At 45.1% G+C, this 14,826-nt stretch overlaps 1 protein-coding gene across 1 annotated transcript in view; it reads left to right on the forward strand.

Annotated features, from left to right (window-relative positions):
- LMF1 (lipase maturation factor 1) overlaps positions 1-14,826 on the forward strand; it is a 206,095-nt gene that overhangs the window by 25,804 nt on the left and 165,465 nt on the right. Inside the window, exon 3 of the mRNA XM_074158584.1 lies at positions 602-612. Within this exon, the coding sequence (XP_074014685.1) occupies positions 602-612 (11 nt within the window). The remainder of the gene's footprint in view (positions 1-601; positions 613-14,826) is intronic.

Consider the following 14,826-nt stretch of genomic DNA (forward strand, 5'->3'; position numbering starts at 1 on the left):
AATGGTTCACCAGTGAGAAGTAACTTCTTGCTTTTCAGCAGCGGGGGTCTCACCAGTGCAGAAGTACGCATTAAGCTTCATGTTTTTAACAACTTCAGTTGTTGCCTTCTGCCTGGGAGGTGCTTAGCATGCTCTGGAAACCATCAATGAAAGATCTTGCAGCAGAACCTGGTTAAGCTGCACTGTCAATAGATTGCTCTCTCAGAGGAGTTTCTCAAGTCAGAGGAAGGGTGAGGAGCAGCCTTTCGTGAAGCTCAACGTTGGCTGTGATTTGGGACTGTGCTGTCTCTTCTGGCTGTGCTGCGTTAGCATCTTTATTGAAAGAAAGGTAACCAGTTCCTTGAAGCGCTAACTAACAGCTTAATTTGCCCAGAAATGAACGATTTTGCTCTTCTTGCATTTCCGGGTAACAGAAATTTACCATTTAGTGCCTTTGAGTTGCATGTTACATGGTTCAGGCACATTTCTCTACTCCTTGACAGATATGTTTTGAAAATCAAAATGTGTGAAGTTTGAAATAAAACTAATGAGACACATAGGTTCCTACAATTGATCAACCAAGATTTTAATTTTTTTGCTTTTTCTTCATTTTGTTTTGCAGGTATTCCTTTGGTAAGTGAATAAAAATGAGAAAAAGTCTGCAGTAATAATTTATTGATGCATTTGTGGGTATGTAGCTTTTACATTACTCTAGCTTGCTTTCTCTATCTTTCTCTCTCAAATCTTTAAGGTTTGATTGTCTCTATTCTCTGCCTTTCACTCAATTTCTTTCTGCCCGTATGCCTTTGAAGAAAGGAAAACTGGTGTAAATTCTGTAATTTGAGATGGAAAGAGGCTTGGTGGAAGGGTTGTATAAGTACCAACAGCATCATTAGGAGGGGGACGTTAAAGACAAATAGTTAAATGAGCCTGAGGGAACCAAGCGAAGCCAGGTCTGAAGGATATCCCCTGGGAGGGAACCTGTTGCCCCAAATTCCATTTCCCTTTCCACTGGGGATTTGTATCAAGTCAAGAACCTCTTGCTCATATCATCTGCTTTTCCACAAGTGTCAGGTGCAGATATTACTCCTTTGGAGGTCTGGAAAGTTGATTCGTGCTTTGCACAGGTTGGGGTTTTTCTTAAGCGTTAAGTGCTCCAACCCACAACCGGAGTCTAAATGGAAAGTTAGAAATCCTGGTAGAAAATATCCCTCTCTGTGGAAATGTTATGAAGACTGCTGGTGTGCTTCTGGGAAGTACTACCATGGCGTAATGTCTTAAAACAGCCTGTTTGGTCGTGTCTTCTCATCCCTTCATCCAGGTGCTCATGCTGTTGGATGGGTGGGTGGAGAAGGATGCTGCGTCCTTGTGTGGCTAAAAAGGGAATTAGTATTCCCAAATTGTCACTAGCCAGTCACAAAGGGAAATTTGGCTTTTCTAATATAAGGCATAAGAATAGCTAAAGTCCATTTGTGTCTGTGTGTTATGGAGGCTTGCAAAAGTAACGACTGAGGATGCCTCCCCTTCTCCTTCAGGGAATTGCATCTGTCTCCTTGTTACTGATTGATCATTCTAATCAGTTGTAAGTGGATGTGCTGCTTCAGTGCACGTGGGATTGAGATGGTGCTTCACCAAGTGGAGAGGCAGAAGAGTATGGAGAATTATTTCTACTCCTGTGTGTTTTAGATAATACTTCCAAATCAGATGTGGATTTTTTAACCAGCTGGACTTTACAGTATGAATCCACGCTTTTGTTGGGTTAGTGAGGACACCCATCTTAGTTTTAACTCAAGTTACTTATCTTCTGTGTATGTTTTCCACTCTTGCTGATGGTTGTAGAAAAACTGCTTTTCGCAAGTGGTGTTTTATCTTTCTTTGGCCTTTCTTTATGTCCCCACTGGATAGTCACCCTATGAGGATTACTGAAGTCCTTTGTACGCAGTAGGGTCTCTCCCTTCCTTGTTTTTGGCTTAAGGGCTACTTCTGAATAAGATGAATGAGATGTAAATCTTGAGTTACTTTTGTTAGAATACAGGAAAACCACAATATTTTTGTTATAATATAGCTGAAACAACAACATTGTCATCCATTGCTGTAGAAGTACATTAAATATTGCTGAGCTCTGGAAGCCTTATTCTTTGGTAGCATCTACTTCAAAGCAAGATCTTAAAAACAAAAATTCCTGGAGAGATCTTTGTAAATGCTGACTGTTTCCTATTCCCCTCCAGGAAGTGTGCTTTTTTTAATACATCTTGGGATGGATTTTGGTAGCCTCTATTAAAACTGCAGGCTGTCCCTATGAATTTTAAAGAACTCCAGAGTCTGGAAATAACAACAAGCTGTTAGGCCAAATGGGATCAACTGGTATTGCCACAGGTTTTGCTCTTTGCTCTTACTCCTGTCAGGTAACAGTTATTAAAAACACTCCTCACTTTGGGGAATGAACCGTGAAACAGCCATGCAAGAGCTTTCACAGCGCAAAGCACGGGCTGCGTTGGACTATTTATCTTTGAAAGGTGAAGAGGTGCTCAGCAATGCAAATCCTGGAGCGGGCGCCAGCCTGGGGGTCAGCGCTGCTCTGAAATTAGCCGAGCTGTAATAAGTTCTCAGCTTTATTTATTGTTATTCAGGTATAAATTTGGCTTTAGATGTAGCGTGGCGTGTTTCAGTGAGCATGGAGCCGTTTGACATCGGGTCCCTCCCTGTGGACAGGCACAGCTCAGTTGTGTGAGGTTCCCTGCCAGCAGACAGGAGCACTGGGCTGGATGTCCCCTTTTTCTCCCCGTTTCTGGCAGTGTGGTGCTCTGAGTGTGGACTCTACTCTGCTGGGACTGCTCAATGGCCAGAGTATGCTGGATTGCTTTGGTCCTTCCTAGCAGAGCTGAGGCTGCTGGGAGTCTCGGGAATGGATGGATGGATGTAGTGCCTGTCCTCGGTGGAGTGCACCTGCAGGGCCAGCAGCCAGGCTGCTCCTGGAGACCTGGCTTTTGTGGCAACTTCATCCTCAGCCTAAATCTCCTCCTTGAGCTTTGGTGTACCAAGACCTTTCCTCCGTAGCTCCTTCAAGCTCCTTTCTAGGTGCCTTGGTGACCTGTGTGTGCCATCACGAGCCACCTGGCCTCACTCAGCACACTTGGTCCTGGCTCAGGTCCGGAAGTGGCAGGTCTCCTTCTCTGTGAAGGTTGCAGCTGTGGTGCTGGGACTAGAAGGAACCAGCAAGGTCAACTTGTTATTTTACCCTTCTTTAAAATTAAGGATATCTTTTCTCTTGGCTCAGAATGAGACCAAAGCTGCTTCAGCAGATTTGTGGTGTTGACAGCTTTGCTGTTTCTGACTCTTTCTGAGCAAGGATGTGCTCTCCAAGAGCAGTAGTTTCTGATGATGCTTCAGTCTGACATACCCCCAAGGACGTTTTCTTTTTTTTCCCCAGTGGAAGCCTGATAGTGATTTATTATCTCTGTTCTAATAGAGGCTTTGAAAAAGGTGATGCTCTCTTAACAGGCTTTCTTGTCCTCTTTCTTCTGTTCTGCCTTATTGTGTTAAGGAGTCCCAGATATTCAGATGGCCCTAAGTCTGTCCTGAGATACCAGTGGGGAGCTAAGCAGAGCTGCAGAAAAGCTGAAAAGACCACGTGAGTTGTAATGGACAGCCGTGTCTCTCTGTAAAGTAAAAATCCAGGTGGGGTGTGGAAAATGATGTAACTGTTTGGGGAGATTCTGACTCCACATTGTCACCTCCGTGGCCGTCAGATGCCTCTCGGAGCTGCAATCTGGATTCCCAGCAAGGAACACGCAGAATAGACAGAAATGCATCTGTTTACCTTGTGGCTATCAATGGGATCATTAAACGGAAAGGACTGAGAAGCAGCTGATCTTATTTGACTCTTGATGCACAAAAGTGTCCTATTTGGAGCCAAAGCAAATGTTTCCTTGGGGATTGTTCCAGAGAGCTTCGCTTCTGCACTCTTTGCAGGCCAACTGTATGGCTGGAATTAGAAGCATATTTTAAAAATAAGACCTTTTTTTTTTCCTCTTACAGTAAACTTTCTTGTTAATTTTGGTATGAAGACAATCACTGAAGGTTGAATTCAAGTCCTAGTTTTTTTCCATTATCTGTAAACATGGAATAAGCAAATAATTTACTTCATACCCATGCCTGCCCCCTAATTTTATATTGCATCTATTATCTCAGAATTTAAGATGAAGTGTGTTTTGATTAGAAGTAGAATGAAAAGTTGAGAGCCGAGTGTATGTAATTCTCCATTACTTGTTAAATCCTCACTCTTTACTTCAACGCAAATTGTTCCAAGGAGGATTTTCTTTTAAAAGGTCTTCAGGGATCTTGAATTTTAGATGTGCATTGACATAAAATTAAATGTTAGAGTGCACAGCTGGGGTTCTGGCTTTTGCTGTACAAGATTGAGATGTTTCTCCTTTGTGAGTGCGTGTTTCCACAGAAGGGGCGAAGTTTCCGTGTTAGTGGCGCTACACTAGTGAGCAGCGCTGCAGTCATGGAGGAAAATGAGAGTAAGTTGAAATGATTGAGGTCAAACTTCGCTAGTGCAGGTCCAGAGCTTAGTTTAACAGTGTACTGAGATGGGGATATGCCTGGGCTGAGCTGTGCCCAGAGCTCACCCCTTGATTCCTGCAGACCCATCTGCCTGGTGGGTGTGAGGGTGCCCAGGGGTAAGAGAATTCACTGGTAGAGGTGTGGTTTCTCGCATGGCAGCACGTAAGAATCCTGCTGCACCCGGTGGCACTTGTTACTCCGGTAGCTCGCTGTACAGACGGCATGTGGGAGAGACATTGGCAGCAGGACGTGGAGGACGGGTTGGTCTGTGTTATTCCTGGAGAACTTTATTCTCTTCACAGCAGGAGACCATGGAGCCGCGGCGCGAGCGTCCCAGCGAGCCCCTGGGAATCGCTGCGGGGTTGAACACCCAGATGGCCATAGGCTGCTATTTATTCGTCCTCCCCCCATGCCGAGATGGGAGGGACGGGGTTGCTTACTGACTGTTCCTGTTCCTGGCTAATATTGTGATCTGCTGTTCCTATTTCTCATGTAAGAGTGGGAAACTTTTCTCTCTGTCTTATTAAATCTATTTTTCAAGCTGTCACTTAACCAGGTCTAGTGACAGAGTCGGATGTTTATGTGGCCCTGGACACTTGAACTCTGGTGTTTTCAATCACAACAGCACCTTTTGCCAGCCGTTGTGAATTAAATACTCCTCGTGACCTTTTACCCTCGCCGCTCTTAAATTCATGCTTTAAAAACAGCTTAATGAGGGGTTTACTGGCCCAATTGGAAGTTTTTATTAAAACCTATTAGTGTGCTAGAGTAGCCTGCCTGAAGGAAACGATTAGCCCAAAGCAACTAAACTCGGAGCTGGCCTCTAGCCACACCAGGTTTTCACTAAACTGTTTCCAGACCCACGTTAACCCTAACACTGCAGCTTGCATGGTATTCATATCCTCTGCTTTAATTTATAGCTTGTCTGATTCTCTCCCCAGCCTTTCTCAATGTTCACGAAAGCATTTTGTTTTAATGTAATTAGAACTGTGTTAAAGGGCAACGTGCCTTCATTCAGGCCTGACTCGTTTGAGAACCTCAATTAAGTGGAAGTGTTCCTCCGAAGTTCTCTGTTGATGCTGCCCGGGGAAGGAACTGCCCTACAGCTGGTGTGGAGCCTCCTTGGACAAAGCCATGATGCCTCTGGGGCCCCGGTTAAGCTTCCCGTGAGGAGCATCCCAGCATCAGCTGGGTGATGCAGCTGCGTTGGTGGAGCACCCTGGGGTTTGAAATGAAGCTGTGTTATCCAGAGGACACAGACTTCGGGATAGCACCCTGGAGCTGGAGGGTGGAAATCCCAGCTGGCTTCTGCTTCTAACTTCCCGTTAGATCTTGGCTTGTTTGCTCTAAGTCCCTAGTTATTCTGAATATTCTGGATATTCAGAACTGATCCAGTGGTTCTTACCCATCTTAAAAATAAACTTTACAATGCTACCGAAGCCCTGCAGCCACTATCTTTGTGTTCTTGTGCTTGTGTCTCCGTGGAGCTGAGAAAAGCAGTCCAGAGCTCCTACATGGTAAGAAAATTGCTGTAGCAAGTCCCATGCCCAAAAAGTGCTGGGCAGCTATCAATTTTGTATGTATTCCCTCCCCATCCATGTGCCTGGCTCCTTGTCCAGGCTTCCTGCAATGTATCCTGAAACCACAAGGTCTTTGGAGAAGGGATTGCCAGGTTTTTTTATATATATGTATATTTGGCACAGTAGCTTGCCTGTTTTAGATGTCTGCAACTACTGAACTGAAGGCATGAAACAATACAAAACTTCTAAGCTGTATTTAATGTTTTGCTGGAGGTTTTCTTTGTTGTCTGGCTGCTGAAATGACTCGCCGCATGTTAATGGTACATCCCCAAAGTAATGGTGCATCACCCAGGGAGTCACTGATGTACGTACCAAAGGCAATTCTCTGGCTCTATGTTTTTCATTGCTAACCTATAGAGAAGGCAAGTTGAAGAGACATAGACTCTCGCTTACAAGACCTTGTTTTAGCATGCAAAGAAGCCAGATTCCCCTATATTAAGGTTACAGATAGTAAATATCAAAATTAATAGAAAAAACACCAGGGAGTTGCCCATGTACCAACGAGGCTGCTGTTGAAGTGACAAAGGTTTCGGTTCTGGGATGCGTTTTGAGCATCATAAAGTGATTTTCCATAAACGAAGCACAAAACAAAAAGCAACTGGTCCCTCTCTGCACCATGCATTTCCTGAGTGTCACCTCCTGTCTTTATTTTTACTGGCATATGGATGCACCAACCTTGGGAGGTACCTTTTAAAAAGAATGTTTAAGGAAAAATCTGCCATTAAAGTTATTACTGTAAAGTAGTTCCTTTGATTGCGGCAATTATGCAAATGATTTTAAGGGATAAAATACTTCTTAACAAGGACTGATGTAAATGATGGTGCTGGAATGAGTGCATAACTTCTTCAAACAAGATCTTTCCATGCAAGTAATTTTCTTTCAGCTATTTGCCATGTTGCCTGGATGTCGACCTGTGTAACCGATGACCGGCCTGCGGATGTGATTTTATTTTCTCTTAATACAGGAATGTAAGTGGGTGGAATGGGAACGCTAGTCTTGCAGAAACTGGGAAACCCTTTCCCTAAGCAAATTGTTTCTCCACAGCTCTTGTGACTGACTTTTGTCCTAGCCTTAATAAAAAGGAAACAAACAAAAAATGCTTTTTGCAGGCAGAGATTTTCCTCAGAAAAAGGCAAGTTGGACTGAGTGCCTAGCAAGATTGGAGCTCTCCTTGATGAAAGCTCTTGCCTTAATGCGTTGTCAAAGTTAAGTTAAATGGAATGTCCTCCAGTATTAGTTTTTAAAACAGAGAAGTTGGATCTTTGTCTTCCATGGTTTGGAAAAACATTGACTACAATTCCAAGGCGAGCATGGTGTGGCTGAGGGACTTATCTCCTACTTCAGTCTGTGATGCTTAAACTAAGCTTTTAGCTCTTGGTGGAGCAGAAATGCAGTGCTGCACAGGGCATGGCATCAGTTATGAGACGGTTTAATGTTTCATTTTGGGTTATTCCCAAAATTGCCTACAGACAGTCAGTGCCCTGAGTTTGGACTAGGTCAAGGGTGTTCTCCCCGTATTACGGGTTCGTTGTCATTGGCCCTCCTGCAGCTGGCATATGAAGGCATAAAAGCCAAAAGCCTTTATAAAGTCATTACAGTGAGTAGTCGTGGACCTGGAGCAGTCTGGCAGGGTGCCCACACGTGACACGAGCACCGTTTGTCCTCAGCGAGGTGGCTGAATTGCTGCATCCCTTTGAAGCTTCAGCGTTAAAGGTATGGTAGAAGTGCAAAATGCATGTGTGTGTTCATTAGTGATGGGTCTGGTCTGCCTGAAAACCTGTGTTGTGGGGAGAATACTGCAGGAATTAAATATATAACAGCAAAAAAAAGGTGGTCTTGAAGGTCTGGTAGCACATGTACCGTGTCTTGGGATGCAGCAGCCTCTGTCTCTGCCAGCAGTGGCCACAGGCAGCACCGTCGATCGGTGGGTGCTGGGCTCCTCAGCTCCAGCGCTCCATCTCCAGCCAGCGCTTGGATGCTATCACGCACATCAAGCTGTGGTGCCCAGTTTGGCTGGAGCAGGTGTAGTTCATTTGCAACTATAATCAGAGCTTCTGTTTTTTGCAAATCTGTGTGCAAATAGCAAGGGTATTGTATTCAAAGCTTCATAACCTCTGTGTTTTCTCCTGAAATGCATTCTCCCCTTTTGACTGCCTTTCCTCCTTTATAAGGAAAGGATTTAATGTGCGTAGGGTGATGGTCTTAATATCTGCTTAGGTTTTTATCCTTTTATCAAGAGTCTAATGAAAGTAAATTTGTATATGTGGGTATTTATTTAATATCTGGGGATATTTGTACTAAGAGAAAGACAATGCAGTTCGATTAACTTCAATTGCTATAAGTATGTAAGAGTGCACCTATTCACAGATATACCTGAACAGTCTGGTACTGGCTCTGCGTTGGCTTGTGTGCGTTATAAAGCCAGCACTTGTTCTCCTTATCTTGTATTAGCCTCTCCGTTATCTGCTATCCTGAGCTTATACTGGATTTGTGTTAAGCCTTTCCGTTAAACTTGGGACTTTGTGCAGTATTCCCAGTTGCGGCTTCCTGTGCAAAAGCAAAAACAAGACTAGGGTTAATAAAAGTGCCAGCTCACTTCTTTAAAAAAACTAAAATCTTTATAAGTAGCCTTTTCATAGGGAGGTGCATCTGAACAAAGGCACTGGCTCTGATCACGCTCAAATTTTTGAGGAGGGTTTGACTTGTGTCCAAACATCCCAGCTTGGACTGATTGCTACTTGTTTGTGTAAAAAAAAAAGAAGGCATTTATTTTGCCAAAGGATCCTAAAAGCTTGTTCCAAACTCGCTATAGTCAAGGGAAACGCTGCCCACTGCTGAAAAGTTGCCACCGCTTGGGGTGAGGTTTAGCAGTGTCTAATAATGCACGGGGATGGTGCACAGTGTGAGACTGGGTAACCCGAACACAATTCCCACTTGTTTGGGGGGGGTTTAGGAGGTCAGATGTGATTAGCCAGTTGGAGCGTGGCTGGGAGAGGGTGATTAATTCCCCCAGTCCTTCAGCAAAGCCTGTGGGAATTTTAACGACCCCTGCGATAAGACCCTCAGTTTTGTGCATCACTCAGAGAAGTAGAGCTCCACCCGCCCAGCCCCGCTGTGACACTGGCGGTGCTGGGATTCGGGACTGGTTCGGCGGTGAGGAGGGACAGGGAGGTGCGGCGCGGGCAGAAGTGCCATCTGCAGACCTGCCATCCGTGTCCTACAGCACAGACGGGCTTCCAAAAGGTAACCAGGCAGGTATGACCGCTCCGACCTTGCTCACGCTGGGGGTTAGCAAGAGGTTGCAGCAGTTGTACTGACTGTTGGGAGTTGTTGCTTCTCCCTCTTTTGGTTCTTCCTATTTCAGTTGTGCAAAAGAATGAATTTTCCTGCTGCAAAACTGGAGCAAAGTCTTTCAGCAAGGCTGGCCTTGTACAGTAGCCACAGAATTCTTCCTGTAAGTGCTGTGCTGTGCGATTATTTGTTCTATTTTTAAAACCAAAACTCAGGCAACTGTTTGAAATAGGGTTTTGTTAAGTGTTCAGGCAATTGCGGAGGACATCGGCTTTATTTTATGTCCTCACCTCATTTATGGGTTATTGCTGGTTTTTCTGCTTCTGAACAGTACCTTCTTTCTGGCCGTAGTTACTCACCTATGTGTTACCGTGTTTGAAGGATCTTGAGCGTGCTGCCGAGCAAGAATAATGGCGCTCTGGTTGTCCCCGTGGTATTTGCCAGTTGTCATAAATGCCAAGAGTCAGCCCAGCCCAGACATAGTCCATCTACTTGGTTTGAACTTGTAGAAAGCAGTCAATTCTAGTGAATCTGTCTTGCAAGCCAGAAGGCCAACATAAAAGCAGAATACACCTCAAAAGCGGGAGATAGATAGTAAAGTCTTTTTCTGATTTTTAGCAAGAAAGACAAGTTGGGGAGAATCCAGTGAAAACAATGGATTAGCTCCATGACAGTCCTGGCTTCAACAGGCTGACACTTCTCAGCAAGGCGCTGCTTAAATTCATTGTGATATCGCCAGGCTTTTGATGGAAGAAGGATGAGAGATGGGCAGAGTTGTCTTCAAGGCATGCTTCGATCAAAAGTTCAAGTCTGGCATGGGAGAACAAGTTTTATTTTTATTTTTCTATTTTTCTGAAGTTAAATAAACCTTGATGTGCAGAATAACCCCTGAATAATAATAATAATAATAAACTGAAGGACATCCAAAGAACTGCTGCTGGTTTTATTTTTCATTAACCACACTGTCATTTCTAACGTTCATCTGATTTATCTATGTCTGGTTAACCATTCAGATGCCCTTTTTCTGACCCGATACATATCACATAAAAATTTTATGGCGGTAATTTATAGAGGATGATTACAGCTCTGAATGTAAAGTTTTTGAGCACCATTCTTCTCGGGAATGGTAGGTCTTTGTTGGATGTTCCCAAGGTATATGGTGGAATTACAAATAAAAGGGTTGAGGTCTTGGGACTTGGCATCTTTGAGCAGCAAAAGGAAGTTGTGTAGGAGCTCTGGGGAAGGTCAGTGAGAGTGTGGGCCCTTTTTAAGGAATCGAACTCTATCGGGATATTCTTCATCCTTCCTTTATTCTAGATTTGATCCGGAGTGTGGAAGTCTGAGTAGAAGTCCATAGATTTTGGATACTTTCCATCAGGAACATTTGATGAGCAGAAATGCGCTGTGGTTTGGGTCAGGTTAAATGGCCTAGATCTTTTGTCTTTTTCAATGAGTGGTAGGATTTAAAAAGCTCTTTGACGAATCATCAGCAGACCTGCACCGTACTCAGAATGTCTCTTGTGCTGCTCAAAGGCAGGTGTGGAGGGAGCAGTGACAGCATTGCAGTAGAAACGGCGCTTTGACAGGAGGAAGAACACTTCAGTATTCCTGCCCATTTGTATCTGATAGTAACTTTTTTTTGGCCACGCGTTAAAAACCAGTATTAATCCATTGACTTGACCAATAAAACAAAGGGCTGGTTTCAGGACACGTATCCCATTGTGCTCTCATCTATTCTTATTGTCTCCTTTTTCTTGCTGGGAGGAGGAGGAGTGGTGTGTGGGGTGTTTTTTTCCCGACTTTCAAGTCATCTTTCTAAGGGTATTTATTTGACTGTTCAATGCTACTGAGGGCTAAAGAGGTTAATGTATTTATGCTGGCAGAGTCCCTTTTTGAAGCCTGTGTGTTTCTTCACATGGCTGTATTTTGAAGTTTATTGCATTTGCTGTGTTCACTTCACATATAAAGACGGCTAGAAGGACTGGCGTTGGGTAATGGAGTGAGAGCCAGAGGTCAAGTTTGATCTTCCTCTAAGTGCTGGACGCCTTGATCTCCCCGGAGCAGGGAACAAGCTGTCACTCTTCACTGTCTTTGCAGAAATTGATGCAAAAGTGAGTGACCACATGAATGGAGCCGTCTATGGATTTCTTCTTAAAGTTCCTTTGTCCAAAAAAGTTGTTTCCTTGAAATGGAGATTATTCATGGGAATGCACCCGTTTGCGCAGATTTCTGGATCAGGAAAATGAAGTCAACATTTTTGAAATTGTTGAAACTCTCTTCGTCTTGCCATTTTTAAATCAGAAAAAAAAAAAAGTGTGTCATAGTTCAGAGAGACTTAGTGTATAGAAATTTAGAAAGCAGTTGCACTTATAGCAGAAAGCGTGCTTACAGTAGTGTGTTTGTGCATACAAAAAAAAATAGAACTGTGCAGCACCTCAAAGCCAAATTAAGATCAAATCTGGGGGCTTAGCAGCAACCAGAAATACTACATTTCCTTGCCTCTCCCGGATTTAAATATGAGCAAACTGACTCATTTGTGTGAAGAAAGTGTTTAATGACTTAGCAACATTTAAAACCTGTATCTTTGTAAAAATTCATGGGGTTTGACTGCATTCTTGAGCATCGTCTGAACTTCAGATTTCGGATAAAATCATTCCGAGAGCGAATGTGCAAAATTTGATACAAAACAAAGAAGACGTGCAGAGAAGAGCGTGCGCTGTGCTGTTGGATTGTGTTGAGCGGCGTCTCAGAGGTACAGCAGAAGGGAGCTGGGGCCTTGGAGCTGCCAGTTTTCTTACTATCCCCAAAGCATCTTGTTTGACTGTAAGGAATTTACTGCGGCAACTGGGAGTTGAAGTATCTCGTGTGTTTTTATGTGATTTGGGGCATCTTTGCACAGAAGTCAAAGCTGATGCATCTGCTTCCCGCTGAGCCCTGTGTGCTTCTGAGTGGGATGCCCTTATTTTCTTAAATACCATACTAGGACTTGAGTATTATAGTTTTATGTTACCGGTTTTGGTTTAAGGAGAATGCTACCTAGCCAAATACTTCTGACCGCCTCCTCATTGCATCCACCATGTCCCCTTAAACTCTCAAAAAATTGGATTCATTTATTTATTTTTAGTCTAGCGAAATAATTTTCTCATGGGTTTCTTTTCCGTTTCTAAACTGGGTGAAACCGCAGTGTTAAGCCATCCTCTTCCCAGTCATATATAGGAAGTGAGCGTGAGCCAAGGTACATATTTTATGTTAGTCAAAAGAGATAAGTGTCAGGATTTCAAAGTAAATCCCACCCTGCAATTTCCAGCGCTGAAATCTCCGCTGTACCTTGGCTCTCGTGCCTTGATTGAGAACAGTTGGTGCTTTTATTGCAACTCTCTTGTATTTTCATAGTCTTTTGTAGGGGGGGTTGTGCCTGCATGCATGACAAAATTATCTGCCCAAGTCATAATCCCTCTAGGAAAACCCTGGAATGGCAGGAAAACTGCAGGTAGCGAGGCCGGAGAGGGTGCCGGCCCCTGAACTGTGGGTTTGCTGGCTGAGAGGGGAAGAGGAAGGCGCACGATGCCGTTCTTTATTGTCTTGGAAAGAACAAAAGTGGTTCCTGTCCTTGCTCGGCAGAAGGTTCAATGCCTGAAGGAGGTGGTCCCCTCCCAAGGGTAGGTACCTGTTGTGGGGAGGGGGCAGGCTGCGTTATCGGTGGGCAGGGAGATGAGCCCGGCGCTGTGGTCCCACTTGCCTGGTGCGCATTAACCACATCTTCCAGGTCCTGCTTCCCTTGACATCAGATGGGAATAAGACTTTCCCCAAGGCGCTTCCAGACCTTTATGTAAATCTGCTACGTAAGAGCGAGAGGTTGCTGCTCAGTTAAGGCACCGTGCCTAAAATAACAGTGTTTTAGTAGTGGGATTTTGATTTCTATCCTATGCTTTCAGGCTATTAGGTGATTAAACCACCATTAAAACCGGACTAAACGGCTCTGGGTTTTAGTTGAGCCGGTAGCTGAGGTGTGGAGGTTTATGAGGTTACTTCTTGATTTACCATTTATGATGAACATTTATCAGGGAGGAGATACAGGGTAATTTTCTGGTTTGTTTCATGTTTGTCTGAGCCTCGCTGTGTCGTGTCCGGTTCAGCAACAAACCTCGAGCTCGGCTGGAAGACCTGTGGGACGGAGCCCTTGGCTTCTGCGAGTAGGAAGGCTGTGGAATCCCGAGCGGCAGGCTGTGGTTTTATCCGTGCAGACTTGAGCCTCTCAACAAGTATTGCTCAACCTCCCTGGAGCTGGCTCGGGGCTGGCCGCCTCGCTGCGTGGGCAGGCTGGGCTCCGACCTGCCTGCCCAAGCCCATGCAGGGACGGCTTCCAGGGATGGGTGGGAAACAGCAAAAGCGGGAATAGGTCCTGCAGCTCCAGCCTGTCACCACCCAGCCGCCTGCCTTCTGCAGATACGGACTTTTTCCTCCTTGCAAAGGACTTCTTCCCCGCTTCCCCTTGGGGCTGGCGCAGGATGGCTGCGCTTGCAGGCGGTGGGGATCTGCCTGGGAGCTGAGCGGCGGTACCGAGGGGAAAAGTCATCCTGCCACCCTCCAAAAATAGGGTGGTACTTTTGTGTGGGAGGGGTGAAAGGAGAGAGCAAAGATGATCCCCCCCCAAAAAAGAGTGAGGGGGGGGGGGGGGAATAAACAAGCCGTGCAGTAAATAAGCGATGAGCAATCTGGGTGCAGGGTGGGGAGGAGATGTCAGGAGGGCTCCTCTGGGGGAAAGGAACAGTGGGGAAAGGTGAAGGATGAGGGGTAAAAACCAATGGGGAAATCGTTCCCGTCCCTTGTTTGGGATTGCTGAGGTAATGCTGTTATTTTGGAGCGGAGAGCTGGAGCGTGGGGCAGAGCTCGGTTCCCCCATGTGATGTCTCTGCTCGGCCTCGCAGCTGCAGGAGGAAGCTGTCAGCGATGGGAGCGACGGGCTGCTGGAGCCGCGGGACAGCCCTGTGTTAGCGCCAATTGTCACAGGGGCAAACGCTGCCGGGACTTTTTTTTTTTTTTTTTTTTTTTTTTTTTTTATGCGGTTTGGTAAACACAAAGGCCAAATTCTGGGTGTAAATCTGGAATAGCGTCAGTGCAGTTGGATCTGCCCGGCTGTGCTGGATGTCTCGCTCGGAGGAAAGCGTGGCATGGAGCTGGCACACCAGGCTGCTCATCTCTGCTGGGAGACACAGACATTCCCAGAGGGATGGGGAAGGGCAGCAAGGGGGAAGGAGATGCTGGGGAGGTGTAAGAGAGGATAGCACAGAGCAGTAGCTCTTCCCATCTATTTTGCATTTTGTGAAGCACTAAAATGCCAATTTTTGTCCTCTGTATTTAGCTGATAATTTTATTACGTTGTCATTTACATGGCTTACTTCTTAAT

The sequence above is a fragment of the Numenius arquata genome, chromosome 14 (assembly GCF_964106895.1).
Source record: "Numenius arquata chromosome 14, bNumArq3.hap1.1, whole genome shotgun sequence".
NCBI classification, from domain to species: Eukaryota; Metazoa; Chordata; class Aves; order Charadriiformes; family Scolopacidae; genus Numenius; species Numenius arquata.